At 31.8% G+C, this 16,348-nt stretch overlaps 1 protein-coding gene across 4 annotated transcripts; it reads left to right on the top strand.

Annotated features, from left to right (window-relative positions):
- Positions 1-5,775: 5,775 nt before the first annotated feature.
- Positions 5,776-15,432, top strand: LOC101506845 (uncharacterized). 4 transcript variants are annotated; one of them, XM_073367912.1, is made up of 13 exons: positions 5,776-5,934; positions 6,756-6,971; positions 7,091-7,198; positions 8,100-8,185; positions 8,940-9,045; positions 10,799-10,866; positions 12,490-12,567; positions 13,758-13,822; positions 14,121-14,187; positions 14,278-14,460; positions 14,658-14,714; positions 14,836-14,931; positions 15,103-15,432. In XM_073367912.1, exons 2-13 carry the CDS (start codon positions 6,761-6,763, stop codon positions 15,241-15,243), a joined length of 1,266 nt encoding a protein of 421 aa, XP_073224013.1. In that variant the 5' UTR covers positions 5,776-5,934; positions 6,756-6,760; the 3' UTR covers positions 15,244-15,432. The 4 variants fall into 4 exon arrangements, with proteins under 4 accessions (XP_073224013.1, XP_073224011.1, XP_004496326.1 ...); XM_073367910.1 differs by having other exon boundaries at positions 7,043-7,198; XM_004496269.4 differs by lacking the exon at positions 10,799-10,866 and adding an exon at positions 9,510-9,577 and having other exon boundaries at positions 7,043-7,198.
- The last annotated feature ends 916 nt before the right edge of the window (positions 15,433-16,348 follow it).

Raw genomic sequence — 16,348 nt, 5'->3', positions numbered from 1 at the left:
TGTGAAAAAGGATAGACAAGAAGAAGTAATGGATTTATGAAAAAAAATTGTATATTCGACTAGTGTGGAGGAGTATGATCATCACTTGCAACATTTTGAGCTAGTGTGTGCCGATATTATTCTTTTTGTTGATTATGTGAAAGATTCACGGTTAACACCTTACAAAGAAAGATTTGTCAATGTTTGGACCAATAGAGTGATGCATTTGGGGAACACAATATCTAACAGGTATTTTTGAAATTTGTGTTATGATTTGTTTTGTTTTAGAAAATATGATTTACTAGTTTATGTGATTTATTTTAATTTGGATTATTTAATTTATTTGTAGAGTTGAGTCTGCTCATTGGAGATTGAAAAATATGTTGCAAACTAGTTTTGGTGATTTATATAAAAGTTGGGATGTTGTGAATATGATGTTGAAGAACCAAATATGTATCATTCAATCTTATTTTTAGAAAACCATCAAGGATGTTGAGCACGAGTATAATTCACCATTCTTTCAAAGTCTATATCATTGTGTATCAAGGAAATTTTTTTAAAAAATTGACAAACAATTGCAGAGAGTGAAGATTGTAGGTACTGACAAAACAATATGTGGTTGCTCAATCAGAACAACTAATGGATTACCATGTACTTGTGAGTTGGAAAAGTTGCAAATATCTGATAAAGTTATCCCTTTAGATAACATTAATCTTTTTTGGAGAAAGTTAAACATTGGGAATGAAGTAGTGGATGAAGAATCTTTATCAGATTATGAGTTTTCAGAAGAGTTAGAAGCAATGAAAACGTATATGAAGAAACACGATATTGTAAGTCAAAGAATATTCAGGGCTAAGGTGCGTGAAGTTGTATTTCCATATACAACATTAATACTTGCACCACCAGAGAAGGTGAGAACCAAGGGAGCTAGTAAAAAGAAAAAAGAATTTGATACTCCTCGTGATCCTTCATATTGGGAGTATGTTGATGCCTCTCAAGAATCTACAAAGCAACCATCTCAACGTTCTGCAAGGCAACCATCTCATTCATCACAATATTATGCAAAACAACCATTTTACACACATTTTCCTACTCTTATACATATGTATATTGAGGAGATAATAGATGTTGTGGCTAATGGAAATTGTAGATTTCGCGCAATTGCATAATTGTTAGGTTGGACTGAAGAATATTGGCCTTTAGTTCGAACACAATTGGATAAAGAGATTCGTTTACATCAAGACCTTTATGCCAATGTGTTCGATGACAATGTTGAATCAGTGCGAAACTCATTGAAAATATCAGGATTGGGCGCTCAAGGAAAAGATAAGTGGATGTGTATACCAGACTTGGGTTACGTGATAGCAACACTATATAATGTCATATTGGTGTCGTTGTCTTGTAATCTGAATATGACATTTTTTCCGCTAAACAAAGTACCGTCGAAAGAATGTTTACTAGCAATTAGATTCGTCAATGAAAATCATTAGGTAAAAGTAAAATTTATTAGTGTTTATTAAATTATTTTTTTAGGATATTAGCATTGTTTATTAAATTAATGTTTAATATTTTCTTGTTCAGATCAAATTGAAGTCTGATTGTCCTTTGCCACCTACCTCACAAAAATGGAAAGACTATTGTAGTGAATGTGCAAAGACATGGAAAATAGCTTGTGCAGCATGTATGAAGCATTGGGAACACATTGATCCATCATTTAACAAATCATCTTGTATTTAATTAAGTGAAGATTAGAATATATCTTGTATTTCATTAAATAAAAATTATAATTTATTATCGTGTATTTCATTACGTTTTATCATTTACGTTTCATTATGGATTAACTCAAAATAAATGAGGATTAACTCAAAATATAAATAACACAAAAGATTAAATAACACAAGCATACATAACACATTCGCTAATATTCGTACATAACACAATCACTAATCTTCATACAAGAGGCTTAACTCGCTTAATATGGTATGAATTTCACTAAATGGAGTTACCAAATTTATGGCCCTACGTACAAGCTTAGCTGCTCTACGGTCTCGCTCTGATGGACCAGCATGTGTAGAAGATGATGTACTAGCATGTGCAACAATAGTATCGTGTGGACTCGAAGGTGCAACAGTGGATGGAGGGAGAATCAGAGGATGTGAAACATTAATGTACCATGCATAGTAGTAGTATGCAGTGACCTCTCCAAGAAAAGTCGCAACATGATATAATCTCCGAAAAGGCCGCTACAGCTGATCTCATAGTAGTCTGCCAGACCCAATCTATAATGTTTGGCATCGAAGGAACGTCACGCAGAATGCACTGAATACGACCAAATTATCAAAGAGATCGCTCTGCCAAATATGGGACTGAGACTCCACCACATCGAAGATATCTAGAAAACATCAAAATCGATACAAACAAATGATTAGCTCGATCATCATCATATGGTGTGAACACTACATCCTCGAGCAACAACGCATCAAGTCTCCGACGATATGCCATTAATCCACCTTCAACAACATGTTTTGTAGTCCACCTACATGCTCTTGGAATATGTGCAGGAATCGCTCCTCTATCACCCCGCTTACAGATCATAGGGAAGTGCTCGTATATCCAATATTGCAACATAATTAACATCATAAAATAACACAACTTAATAATTAAATAAATAAATGACACAACTTAATATAAATGATATACTTGTAGTAGGGTCATGTAACCTCTCAACTGTCGAGTGTCGTGGACAAATCCATCTCCCATATTGTCATAAAGGAAAACCAATGCCGCAGAAGCCCACGAATAGTCCCGACAACGATGTAAATCAATAAAAAAAGTAATGTATTTCGCCTCAACACACATATGTGTTTAATAATTAAATAAATAAATGACACAACTTAATATAAATGATATACCTGTAGTAGGGTCATGTAACCACTCAACTGTCGAGTGTCGTGGACAACTCCATCTCCCAGATTGTCATAAAGGAAAACTAGTGCCGCAAAAGCCCACAAATAGTCCTGACAACGATGTAAATCAATAAAAAAAAAGTAATGTATTTCGGCTTAACACGCATATGTGTTTTATCGGTGAAAATAGTGCAGCCAACTAAATGCAACAGATACGTTCTAGCCGCACACTCAAACTGGTTAGTTTGAATGAGACAGCTATATAAATCACGCAACCATTGCAATCTATAATAGACACATTTATTATAACTAATCTCAGCACATGCTTCCTCCCATGTTAAACCTAATTACTCATGTGCAGCTCTTGCAGCATTATTAGTGTTCATATTCATAGGTGCATCAAAAAATTTACCATGTGGTGAGATGTGAAGGAGAGTCGCGACGTCGTCTAAAGTGATAGTCATCTCTCCAAATGACAAATGAAATGAGTTGGTCTCTCTGCGCCATCTTTCAACAAATGCGAGTATCAGACCAACATCAGGCATAGTGAGGTAGCCTGAAGATAGATGCATCAGCCCAGATTCCCGAATTCAATGCTCTATCGGATCTGACACAGGAACTTCGACAAATTTCTTCAGCTTTAATCCGTGAGTAATAACTTTTAATGATCCACGATCATGCGAGTAATTACATAACAATTAATTAATTAAATAAACTTACATAAACAATTAATTAAATAAACACTTAATATAAACACTTAAATAAACACTTAATTTAAATGAAATAAACTTAAACATAAATAAACAAATAATTAAATATAATTAAAAATAAATTAACATATACCTCTCCTTCCCATAGCATCCGAGTCACATAATGCTCATATTGTGTCAACACACGTGTCACCGTCGGTCCTCCGGGAAATCCGGTCTGCTGATCTTGATCATCAATATCAGCAGCATCATCAGAATCATCAGCATGTGCATAAGCATCATGAATATCATCAACATCATCAGTATCGACAACATGTGTAGCATACTGTTCCTCAGCGGCATGCTCCATCTATGGAGGCTAAGGGACATCCTCCTCCATATGTGCATGCTCAGTAGGCTCAACGTCATTATCCTGGGCCTCTTGTATTCGACGACGCTGCCTAATTGAACGATTTGCTTCGTTGCATCGTCTGTTTGATGTTGTTGGTGAAATTCTCTCTGCACCATCACCTCTGTCACCTATCAAGTTGTGAATAATTTGGCCAAACGCACCTCTCGTTCTAGGCACTGTAATATATCAATATTAAAAAAAATGGAAAAATATTTATAAAAAAAACTAGAAAAGCATTTCGGAACTTTCAAGAGTATCAAACTTTCGAAACATGTTTCAAAAGTTTAACTGAATACGAAACTTTCGAAAACTTTCGAAACTTTCCATGCATCTCAAACTTTCGAAACCTGATTTTTCGAAACATTCATAATGTTCGAAGATTTTCCATTTCGAAACTTTCGCATTGTTCGAAACTTTCGAAAGTTTGTATTTCGAAACTTTCATGTTGAACGAAAGTTTCGAAAGTTTTATATTTCGAAACTTTCAATATGAAAGTTTCGAAAATTTGATTATTTTTGGGAAAATTGTTCTTTAAAACTTTCATCATCATGGAAACTTTCGAAAAACTGATAAAAATATGTTTCGAATGTTTGAAATCTTCGAATATTGTCTTACTTTTTGATTTCAGAAGTTTTAAAGATTCGAAGTTTTGGTAGGGTGGCAGGTTTGAATATTTCAAAGTTTCGAAGAAATTGGTGAAAAAAGGAAAGTGATTTTTTTTTTTGAGGTTTTTATAGATGAAACTAAGGGCAATATGGTCTTTTCCTTATGATTGGAGGGGGGTGAGAAGTAAAATAGGGGTGCACAATACATTTCTCTAATATACTTCACTTAATGACATAACCATATGTACAACAGCACAAACACAAACTACTAGTACAAGTACTTTGTTTAGATCGAAAGTAAACATTGTCCAACACATTTCTCCTACTATTTGTTTCAACCTCTCACCGTTAAACTCAAAAGACACCAATTAGATAACATCTCACTTAGTAGTATTCTTTGGGTGACTAAACTACTCTATCTAATGATAATTATTTCTCTATCTTATTTGAATTATAATTTTTTTAAAAAGAACTGTAGTCACCATTTTATGAATATAGAAGACATACATCATTGATGTAAATCCATCTTTTACATTGAAGATCGTCAATTAATTTGATTAATCTATCAATTAATTGAAATACAAAATAGATAAATAAACGTTTTACATCGTGTTGTACCAAAAAAAAAAATTCTGAACTAATTTTTGGATACATGTTTATTGTGGTCATATCCTAAACAACATTACAATTTAACATTTACCATTTTATTAGATGAGCGATGGACTTAAATCATCCACAATAAAATTTTCTATTTTAGGTGCTTTTATTATTATTATTCTTTTATTCATGGTGCTTAATAAACAATCTCTCTCCAACACAACACTTAAAAATAATTCATTTATTTTTTACTATAATTTGTTGAATGAGATTCACAAAAGGTGAAAAGAAATAGTGTTTCTTTAGTCACCATTATCTATAACCACTCATATTTTTTAGTCCACAATAGAAGTACATATTTACACAACACTTTGTTATAAATGCTCTGAACTGATTAATGACAATTAAAAGAATAATTAAAATTTAGGATAATGGTATAGCTTAAGGTAAGAATTTAATTGATTAATGATATTCAATTTTAAATTATTTGACTTCTAATTTTGATAACTAAATTACTAACAAAAATATATTAATAAATTTTGATACATTCAAATATCAATGTAATCAAAATTGTTTATTCAATTTTGATAACTAAAACGGTGATTCACTGCATAGTGTGCATTTTTGTTTTCGACAACTTTTGTGCATCTCCTTTGAACTCTTGATTATTTTTCAAACAACGAAAAGGGTTGCTTCAGTTCTTGACAGTCATACCTAGACAACTTTATACAAAGAAGAAACATAAGGTAATGAAATTCAATTCCACTAACACATTCACTATTGTATCTTCTCCTCATTTTCCCTTTATTAACTGTTATAAGTAACAACACATTTTTATTCTCACTTTACATTTTCTTCCTCCCGTTAGGTATTCTCTCTGATTTTCCCATTTTTTCTTTTAAAGAAATCATTTTTACTTTAATTTTTAATCACCCAGATCACCGATTTTTGCACATAAGCTATTTGCTGCGAGCTCGTTCGGTTTCTTCAATTATTCAGTTGTTGGGCACAACGATTTAACATGTTTTGTTTGGTATCAGGGAGGGAAGTTGGTGATAATTATTCATATCCCAATACAATACGATATATATATATATATAGAACATTTTATAGTTCGTTTAAACTTTTGTTTACTGGTTCTGTTAATAGATGTATTCAATATATCTCTTGCTTTTTTTTATGGTGTCTAGGTTGTGTTGTGTGTGTAAAAAATTAACTCCTATTGTAGAGATATTATGATTTATGACCGTAGTTGTAACTCTGTTGTCATGTAATTCTCATCATATACTTGTTAATTGTTGTTTTGAAGATTTATAGAAATAATGTTTTCAAAACCCTTAATGAAGTTTGAATATAATTTAGGTGTTTTTTTTTTACATGATAATATCTTAGCTTATGATTACAAGAAAGAATATAAAAGCAGTGATGCAAAATATATGTTTTTTTAAATATTGAAATAAGATTGTGACTGTGATTTACTTGTGTTCCTGATTTTTTTTTTTATGTAATAAAGTGAGTGTTTAAATTGTAGTCAAATAGTTCTAAGAAGTGATTTTTTGAGATGTAGGCAAAATGCAGAATCCAGATGCAAACCAGCTTCCTGAAGTTGATTCATTGCCAGATGGATTTGTTGAAGGAACTGCAGAACTTGTTGCACCTGCAACTCCAACTCCTGAACAAGAGAAGCCCCTCAGTGATTACAAGGAGGACAGATCCTTAAATCGCCATCTTTCTAATGAATCATCAAACATGTTGGGAGAAAAGGAGCTTCAAAACAATCACGGTAAGCAAAAATTAGTGAACTAAAATCATCCCGCGTTTCCTTATCTGAAGCATGTACTTTTAACTCCTCAGACTGCTCAGTGGACGTTCCTTCTAATAGCTGTATGCAACATATCGAAGGTACGCATATTACGTCTCCACCAGCTAGTGCTGTTTCCGAGTCTCTACTACCCAGATGTTGTGAGGTAAAAGAGCAACCGCAAGGAGAATGCCAAAGTTCAGATAAATGTAATTATCCTAACCCTCAATGCCCCATTTTGTAGACTTTGTACCTAGTAACTACTTTCTATTTATTTTATAATATAATGGAATTGCATGAGCAACATATTGATGTTACCTAAAGAGAAAGTTATTTTTTTTGTTGCTATTTAGATCATGTATCCTGCAAGAACAATGTGTTACGACCAATGCAAAATTTTATTCTTTCTTTGTTTATTTTCTTTCTCATGAATTTTTTTAGAAGGCCCTGGGTTCAATAGGGCCTTTTCCTGAAGAATGCCTGTGGTTTCTGATAAGGTGTTTCTCGTCATGTTTGCTTATTTCATACACGACTCTCAAAATCGGGGTCGTCCTTACTGATGTGTGTATGTCTATTTTGCTAGATATGTCTTAAAAAACATGAATGCCTTCTTTGTGTTTAGTATTTTAGTTCAAACAGTCTCCATATTGTGTGGAATTAGGTATCCCTTTTGTTATGAGGCCCAAATTTTCTGTTGGGTCTAATGCCAATCCTTCTCTCTCTCTCTGAATTATCCATTTTGTCTAACTCTATATAAACTTTCCCTTCCTGAAGCAAATTGAATGTGCATGATTTGAAGAACAATTCTGTTGGAAAGAGGAACAGGATCTCTTAAGATTCTTATATGTGTGGTCTTTTATCCCATGCCTAACGGCATCTAAATGACCGGAATGATTCTGTTAACTGTCATAATTAATGAGTTCCTGTGTATGCTTGAGCATAAAAGTTAAGTGATTTATGTGCTTTAATGAATATATTTGGTTTGCAGATGCCTGAAAATTTATAAAAATTCATGCTATCACACGTCTGTATTGCATTATTGATGTCTTCTAGTTCTTCTTTCTTTAGTATCTGACATGGTTCTGTTACTATTACCAATTGTGGTTGCAGCAAAACAACCTTCGGAGACAAAAGCACTGCCTCTAAAGGATGCATGTGCTCCAGGGATGGTTGATTCTTCAAAAAACAAAAAATCAGTAAGTAAATTATGTTAATTCCCATATAACTCTGCATACATTGGAAATGTAAATATATCTATTCTTCTACGTGCCTACATGATTTGATCTCCCTTTATTTTGGACTCTCTGAGTTCATTTGCCTCCAATTTTATATTTCCTATATTTATTTCGAATGGTTGGTTAGACATGTTCTTGGTAGTTCAAACCATAAACTGTCACAAACCAACAAGTCTATGTTTTCTTTGTGCTCGGTAAAGTTATGGAAAATAAATAGCAGACTGTTCTTTTTCTTTAAGTAATAAAAATTAAATTAATTGGACATCATTGTTAGATTATGTTTGTGGGGTTGATATGGATTATGGACAATTGTTTTGGAGTTTTCTGTCGAAATATAATAACTTTGAATTCATGATGAATAGACATCAGGGTATTGAATGATATGGCAATTCTTGAGTTGTTTATAGTAATGTCTTTACAAGTTTAATATGAAATAATGATTCACAAGGTTTGTTTAGGTACTATTGAGTAGTGCATTCATTCGGAAGGGTTAGAGGACAAAATAATGATTCACTAAGGGTTTGGATTAGTTGACAAAATAATGACTCATAAAGGGTTAGATTAGTTTCTATGATAATATTTTTTTCCCCTCCTCTCTTCCTCTCTTTTGGTCAGTATGAGATATTTTTTATCTTTTATCTTTTGGCATGTCATACATGATTACATGAGACTACATTCAGCAGAGACTGAATGGTTGAACTTCTAAATTTCTCAGGAAACTGGTGAAAAGCGCAAGGTTTCAAAGCGTACACTTAAATCAGAAAAGGAGCTCTTAGAGTTTTCGCTAAAGTACCAACAAGTATTGGCTGAAAGAGACGCAGGTATGTTGCAATGAATACTCTGATTTTGAATAAAGTGTTTTGAAATCTCCCCTTGAAAGCATTTGTGAAGTTTCGTAGTATGATAATAGAAACCAAGAGAAAGTGAAGGAAGGTATTTGAGAGGATGAGAGAAAATAGGAACACTATTTGATTCTTAAATTCTGTAAAGGAATCAAACCACCATTGTGTACACTGATATTTATTATTTCTCTCTTGTACTAATATAAGTGTATCAACAAGTTATTTCTTTAAATGACCATTTAAACATGGTAATAAGTTTTTTTTTTTCCTTCTTTTATTAGTTTGGGTTAGGTTGGAGTGTTGGATTAGCTTTTATTTTGTTGAGAAACACAGTTTGGAAGAATGGTATATTTTTCGAGACAATTTTTTGGAATCTTAAATAATTGGCAGCAGTTAATCTTTTACTAATTTTTGTTCATTGACTGTTTCCTTTCTTTTTGTAGCTCTTGCTGTCAGAGACAAGCTTGAGTCACTATGCAGGGAGTTACAGCGTCAAAATAAAATGCTGATGGTATTTTTCTGTTACTCCACTACCTCTGAAACTGATTGTGTAATATTTAGGAATTACTAGATGTCGAATACCACAAAGTATTGTCTTTCTTATTTGCAGTTAAGATCTGTTGATGATTTTTTTAAACTTGCCGGGAAGTTATATTGCCTGATTGAAGCTTATTCGTTTCCAATAAAGAAATTTTACTTTGAGAGCAATAAAAAAAATTAGGCAGGAGGTTAACATTGGCCTTTGAATGAAAAAAAATTGGGTTAACTTTGATCCAGTAAGTGCATTCCCTTGTGGTGTAATGGAATACTTCAGTTCTGTCGATTGAATTTGATTTCTATTTTCAGCCCATTATTTCCTATCCTTCCAAAGTATTTGAGTTTGATTTTCTCCTCCTATTGTACTCCTTCCATTTCATATGTTTGGTCGTTTAAGATTTTTGCAAACAGATTAAGAAATCATTTAATTCATGTAAATTTGTTTGTACTAAACCACCCTAGTTATTCTACAAATCCTCATTTTTCATTGAAAAGAATATAAATACTCCAGATAAGCAATCTCGTAAACACAAATAATCTTAATTGTATCTAAGGGTATAATTGATTTTCTCCTCGTAAACACAAATATTTGAGTTTGATTTTCTCCTCCTATTGTACTCCTTCCATTTCATATGTTTGGTGGTTTAAGATTTTTGCAAACAGATTAAGAAATCATTTAATTCATGTAAATTTGTTTGTACTAAACCACCCTAGTTATTCTACAAATCCTCATTTTTCATTGAAAAGAATATAAATACTCCAGATAAGCAATCTCGTAAACACAAATAATCTTAATTGTATCTAAGGGTATAATTGGAAAACAAGATTATATCTTGGTGTTTTTAAAACATCTATTATTTAGAAATAAAAATGAAATGTTAAAACTACAAAATATTTGGAATGGAAGCAGTACTTCCCAAATATTTGTGGCATCATATTTGCACAACTTTTCAGTTTCTAATTCACATTCCTAACCATCCAAAAGGTTCCTTTTCCAAAAACCTATTTGGACGTCCAATGCCCTCTCTTAAGTCAATTATTTTGTCTGAATAGCTATACTTCTATTCTATGGATTATTATCAAATGAGTTTTTAGCAATTTATAGGCCTTACGTTTGCGTTTAAGGCACTTACTTTCCTCTAGGACAATCTTTTTTGGGATTCTTGTTCATTGACTGTTTCCTTTCTTTTTGTAGCTCTTGCTGTCAGAGACAAGCTTGAGTCACTATGCAGGGAGTTACAGCGTCAAAATAAAATGCTGATGGTATTTTTCTGTTACTCCACTACCTCTGAAACTGATTGTGTAATATTTAGGAATTACTAGATGTCGAATACCACAAAGTATTGTCTTTCTTATTTGCAGTTAAGATCTGTTGATGATTTTTTTAAACTTGCCGGGAAGTTATATTGCCTGATTGAAGCTTATTCGTTTCCAATAAAGAAATTTTACTTTGAGAGCAATAAAAAAAATTAGGCAGGAGGTTAACATTGGCCTTTGAATGAAAAAAAATTGGGTTAACTTTGATCCAGTAAGTGCATTCCCTTGTGGTGTAATGGAATACTTCAGTTCTGTCGATTGAATTTGATTTCTATTTTCAGCCCATTATTTCCTATCCTTCCAAAGTATTTGAGTTTGATTTTCTCCTCCTATTGTACTCCTTCCATTTCATATGTTTGGTCGTTTAAGATTTTTGCAAACAGATTAAGAAATCATTTAATTCATGTAAATTTGTTTGTACTAAACCACCCTAGTTATTCTACAAATCCTCATTTTTCATTGAAAAGAATATAAATACTCCAGATAAGCAATCTCGTAAACACAAATAATCTTAATTGTATCTAAGGGTATAATTGATTTTCTCCTCGTAAACACAAATATTTGAGTTTGATTTTCTCCTCCTATTGTACTCCTTCCATTTCATATGTTTGGTGGTTTAAGATTTTTGCAAACAGATTAAGAAATCATTTAATTCATGTAAATTTGTTTGTACTAAACCACCCTAGTTATTCTACAAATCCTCATTTTTCATTGAAAAGAATATAAATACTCCAGATAAGCAATCTCGTAAACACAAATAATCTTAATTGTATCTAAGGGTATAATTGGAAAACAAGATTATATCTTGGTGTTTTTAAAACATCTATTATTTAGAAATAAAAATGAAATGTTAAAACTACAAAATATTTGGAATGGAAGCAGTACTTCCCAAATATTTGTGGCATCATATTTGCACAACTTTTCAGTTTCTAATTCACATTCCTAACCATCCAAAAGGTTCCTTTTCCAAAAACCTATTTGGACGTCCAATGCCCTCTCTTAAGTCAATTATTTTGTCTGAATAGCTATACTTCTATTCTATGGATTATTATCAAATGAGTTTTTAGCAATTTATAGGCCTTACGTTTGCGTTTAAGGCACTTACTTTCCTCTAGGACAATCTTTTTTGGGATTCTTGGTAGTTATTTGGTGTGGTCTGCTCCTCCTCTGTGGGAAGTTCTTGTCGATTTGTATGAAGATTTTGGTATCAAGGCTCACTTTTTTGTTGTTTCTGCTTATGGTTGTTACATGGTAGTTGTTGTTTTTGATATGTGGAGAAATTGAGCAGTCTTGTTGCATTCAAGTTTTTCATGTTCCATGTTGCATCTCCTCTTTATCATAAGTTCCTTTTTTATTACATGAATGTGACTTCTACCTGGTTTATGTTTTGGAGGATATCTAATTCGTGCACATGTCGTATATCCCCTCCGTTCTTCATAATAATATTTCATTTTCTTTCCATAAAAAATGTCATCTCATTAGAAAAGGGTTCCACTATGATTTTACTTTAAGAACAGCAATTTGACTTTGTTAATGAAAGAATTAGGATTCATGCTTCATTATTTTCAGGAAGAATGTAAACGTGTGTCAACTGAGGGACAAAACTTAAGGCAGGACTTGTCAGCCAAGTTCCAAGATGCAATCAAGGTTTGATCATTATCTATAGTTTAAAATATATGGTATTTTGAACATAGTGTACATTTGGTATGCTTCCACGTTTTAACTTGTGGTGGAGAATGCAATTATATGTGATTATGGAAACAATATTTTTATTTGTAAATAATTGTGATGCATCAATAACCAAAATGGGCTGAACTTTTGCATATGAGAAGGATAACGACAATGCTACCTGGAGGCACTGATAAAGAATCGGTTGAAAAACGAATCAGTATAAAAATTTAATCTTTGAGCAGAGAATAGGGGATGGATTGCCTTAAAACTAGTGTTCTTTGATCTGCTTGTCATCCAAAGATATATCGTTGCTACTTTTGAGCTATGCAATCAATCTAAATCAAAGAATAAGGGTGAGCAAACAATAATTGTTATTTTCTATATATTATTGGGATGGATTCTTTTCATTTAAAGGGTGCTGCCTTTGGTACCTAGGAGATGGATGTAATATAGGACTTCTTGACGTTGATTATGCCTATAGCAAAATTCACCCAGTAGGAAAAGGTTTGGTTGTTGAAAAAAAAACGTTGCATACTAAATGAGGCCTCGTAGATGGAAACAAACATGACTGTAATTCTAAATCTACAGTGAAGTCATTAAAAAAGCAAGTGATACTGTTAGGCTATAGAATAAAGGGGAATTAGAGTAGTAAGTTAGTTAGAGGAATATTTGTATAAATAGGAGGATAGAATCATAAAAGGATAGAGTGATTTGATCAAGTATTGTAAACATTTAATGAATAGAGTTATTGAGTAGTGGCTACATTGTAGAAGGGGAAACCCTCTCTTCTCTCTCTTCTATTCATTCAATAAGATAGTTATTTCTTTTCAACTCTATTTCTTGGTTCTTATTTTAACAGATATACCTTGAATACTTACTCCCAAATCTAAATGTCTTCGTTAAGAATGGAAAATCGACCCCAGGTCTTTAAGAGAATAATCTTGTTTCTACCTGGCTCATGGGTATGGCATCATTTATCAATTATCTTATTAAAATGTGCAAAAAAGCCACCACAAAGTTACCACATCTTGTTATAGTTCTTCCTTTCAACAGTAATTCTCTAATTCAGATGATATGTTTAAATATTTATTTCACATCAAATGAAACTTGAGTTTTTTTTATCTTCCTGTGAGACGGTTGGCATTGTAAACTTCTCTCTGCTACAGGATGTGAGCATGAGGCTTGAAGAACGAAAGGATGATTGTCTCTCTCAGCTAAAGGAGAACGACATGTAAGACCCTGAAAAGATATGAAGATATAAAATTTAGTATTAAATATTTCTGCTTTAGTTTTATGATCATATAATACATTGTATAATATTGTTTTTGCCTGTGTTTGGTTCACCTCTCCCCAAGCTCAAAAGTTGAGATTTGTTTTGGTTTCATCTTGGGTATTTATTTTCTTGCACCATACAACGAATCTTTACAAAAGGAATACAAAAGGAACAAAGGCGAAGTATTTGTTTTATTTTACAATCCTATGATTTTTTCATGTCGAGCCTATAATAATTCAACTTGATTTTAATACAGGTTAAGAAACAATCTAAAGCAGCTTGCTGAGCAATATGAACTATCTGAGCAGCAATATGCCCAGAAGGTGGCGTTTATTTTACTTTCTTACGTTTATGGTAGTCATATTTATTAACTTTGATATCGATTTACTTAACTATTGTGCCTCAATCAACAGTTGAAACAAAAGTCATTGGAACTACAAATTGCTGAATTAAAAATTAAGCAACATGAGGAAAAATTGGCTCAGGAACAGTCCCAGATGAAATTATATGCAGAACAAGTATCTCAGTTATTGGCAACCGAGAAGAATTTGCGTTTGCAGCTGACAACTGATGGGGAGAAATTCCAACAATTCCATGTGTGTTTTTTTTCTTTTCTTTTTCATGTCACAATTTGACTATTTTACTATAATGTGTATATTATTTGCATAATAGTCTTGTTTGTATATTGTAATTTGCAACATTGTTTTGGAGGTAAACTTTTTTCTTCTTTTTCTTTTGTAGATATTTATAAATTACTATGACCGTGTGTTCTTAAACATGCATTGAATTTCAGGAAGCATTGACAAAGAGCAAGGATGCATTTGAAACATTTAAACAAGAGATTGAGAAGGTAAGCTTAATTTCTCTTAAATATTTGATTTGTTCAAATTGTATTTGCTTTAATCATATCTTATCTGGATGATTACAATTCTGAAGTTGTCTTCCTCTTCCGTTGTTGTAATTAAAATCAGACGGCAAAATCAATGAAGGAACTCAAGAAGGAGAATCAATTCTTGAAGAATAAATCGGACAAGTCTGATATTACGCTTATAGAGTTAGTTGACGAGGTAATAGTTGTTCTTGACCATTTACTATTCCATAATATATGAGATTAATTGGCAATAAAGCAGTGTGTTAGGCACTATAATATAGGCATAAATATGTTTTTCTCATCTCATAATATAGTAATTTTCACTTTTTATCCTTAAAAAATATTTTTTTTTTCATTGTGTGAGCAGTGCGAGCGCATGAAGAAACAACTGAAGAAAACCCAAAATCAGAAAGAAAAACTCGAATCATTATGCCGGTCACTTCAGGCAGAGAGGAAGCAAAGTTTATCTGAGAACAATAGTAATAATAACAACTCAGTTACAATATGAAGAAGAGGTGGTTCCTAAAAACTTCCGGAAGGAAGAAATGTATCTTTCTAATACCTTGTTTATATCTGGCATAGTGGCATTTGGTTTTTTAGGGAACTTGCATACAATTGCAGGGAACTTGCATACAATTACATAATCGTGAGACTTTGCTATATTTTTTAATGCCATGTATCTTGTTTGAAGATTTCACAGCAGCATGTATCTTGTTTGTATGTCATGTTTATTTATTTTAAAGTCACAAGGCTCAGTCTACAATCAGCCTCAACAGAAGGTTTTTAGTTGTATTTTTTGAACGAATTATTTGACAGCTCTCAACTAAAAATGATCATATACTCCAACTTGTTCTGCAAAAAATGTAAATATGATTGATAGCTTTTTCAAAATAAAAAATGAGTATAGTGTCAAAAATAATAAATTTTACAGGCAGTTATGACCACTCAACCATAAACCTTGAAGTTTATTTTCACCTTTGTATTTGTAGTTATTTTGAAAAAGATAAATGGTTGCATTGAGGTTAGAGGTATATAAAATATATAGTTAATTAGATGGTATTGATAAATTTAATTATACTGCATAAATAAATTAAATTATTTAAATGGTTCATGAATTAAATTATATATTTAAAACAAACAAGTTAATTAAATTAATTTAAAAATTAGTTTAGCAATTTTAAATTTTTTTAAAAAACCAAATTGAAATTTATTTTTCTAAAAAAAATAATAATAAATCATTTTTTTCTCGAAATTTTATTTGTCTAGAAATTTTTTATATTTATTTTTTTCGAAAAAGATTTCTTAGAAGAAGTCAATTTTTGTAAAAAGAATTTGAAAATTTAATTTTGAAATTTTTTATCTAGAAAAATTATTTTATTGGGATTTTTTAATATTTATTTTTCTCGAAATTTTTTTAAGAAAAAGAATCAAAAATAATTTTTTTGAATAATTTATTGAGATTAATTTTAACTTAAAATTTATTTAAAATATTAAATCGATTTATATTTATATACAAATTTCATTTCGATTTCGAGGTCTCTATATCCTAAATGTGGTTTCGTGCTTGCAATGGTTGTGCGAGCATACAATACCGCTATCTAGTTTACATTACA

The sequence above is a fragment of the Cicer arietinum genome, chromosome 4 (assembly GCF_000331145.2).
Source record: "Cicer arietinum cultivar CDC Frontier isolate Library 1 chromosome 4, Cicar.CDCFrontier_v2.0, whole genome shotgun sequence".
In the NCBI taxonomy this organism is placed as follows: Eukaryota; Viridiplantae; Streptophyta; class Magnoliopsida; order Fabales; family Fabaceae; genus Cicer; species Cicer arietinum.
The sequence above is the reverse complement of the archived record's forward strand: the minus strand, read 5'-3'. Positions and strand labels throughout refer to the sequence as shown.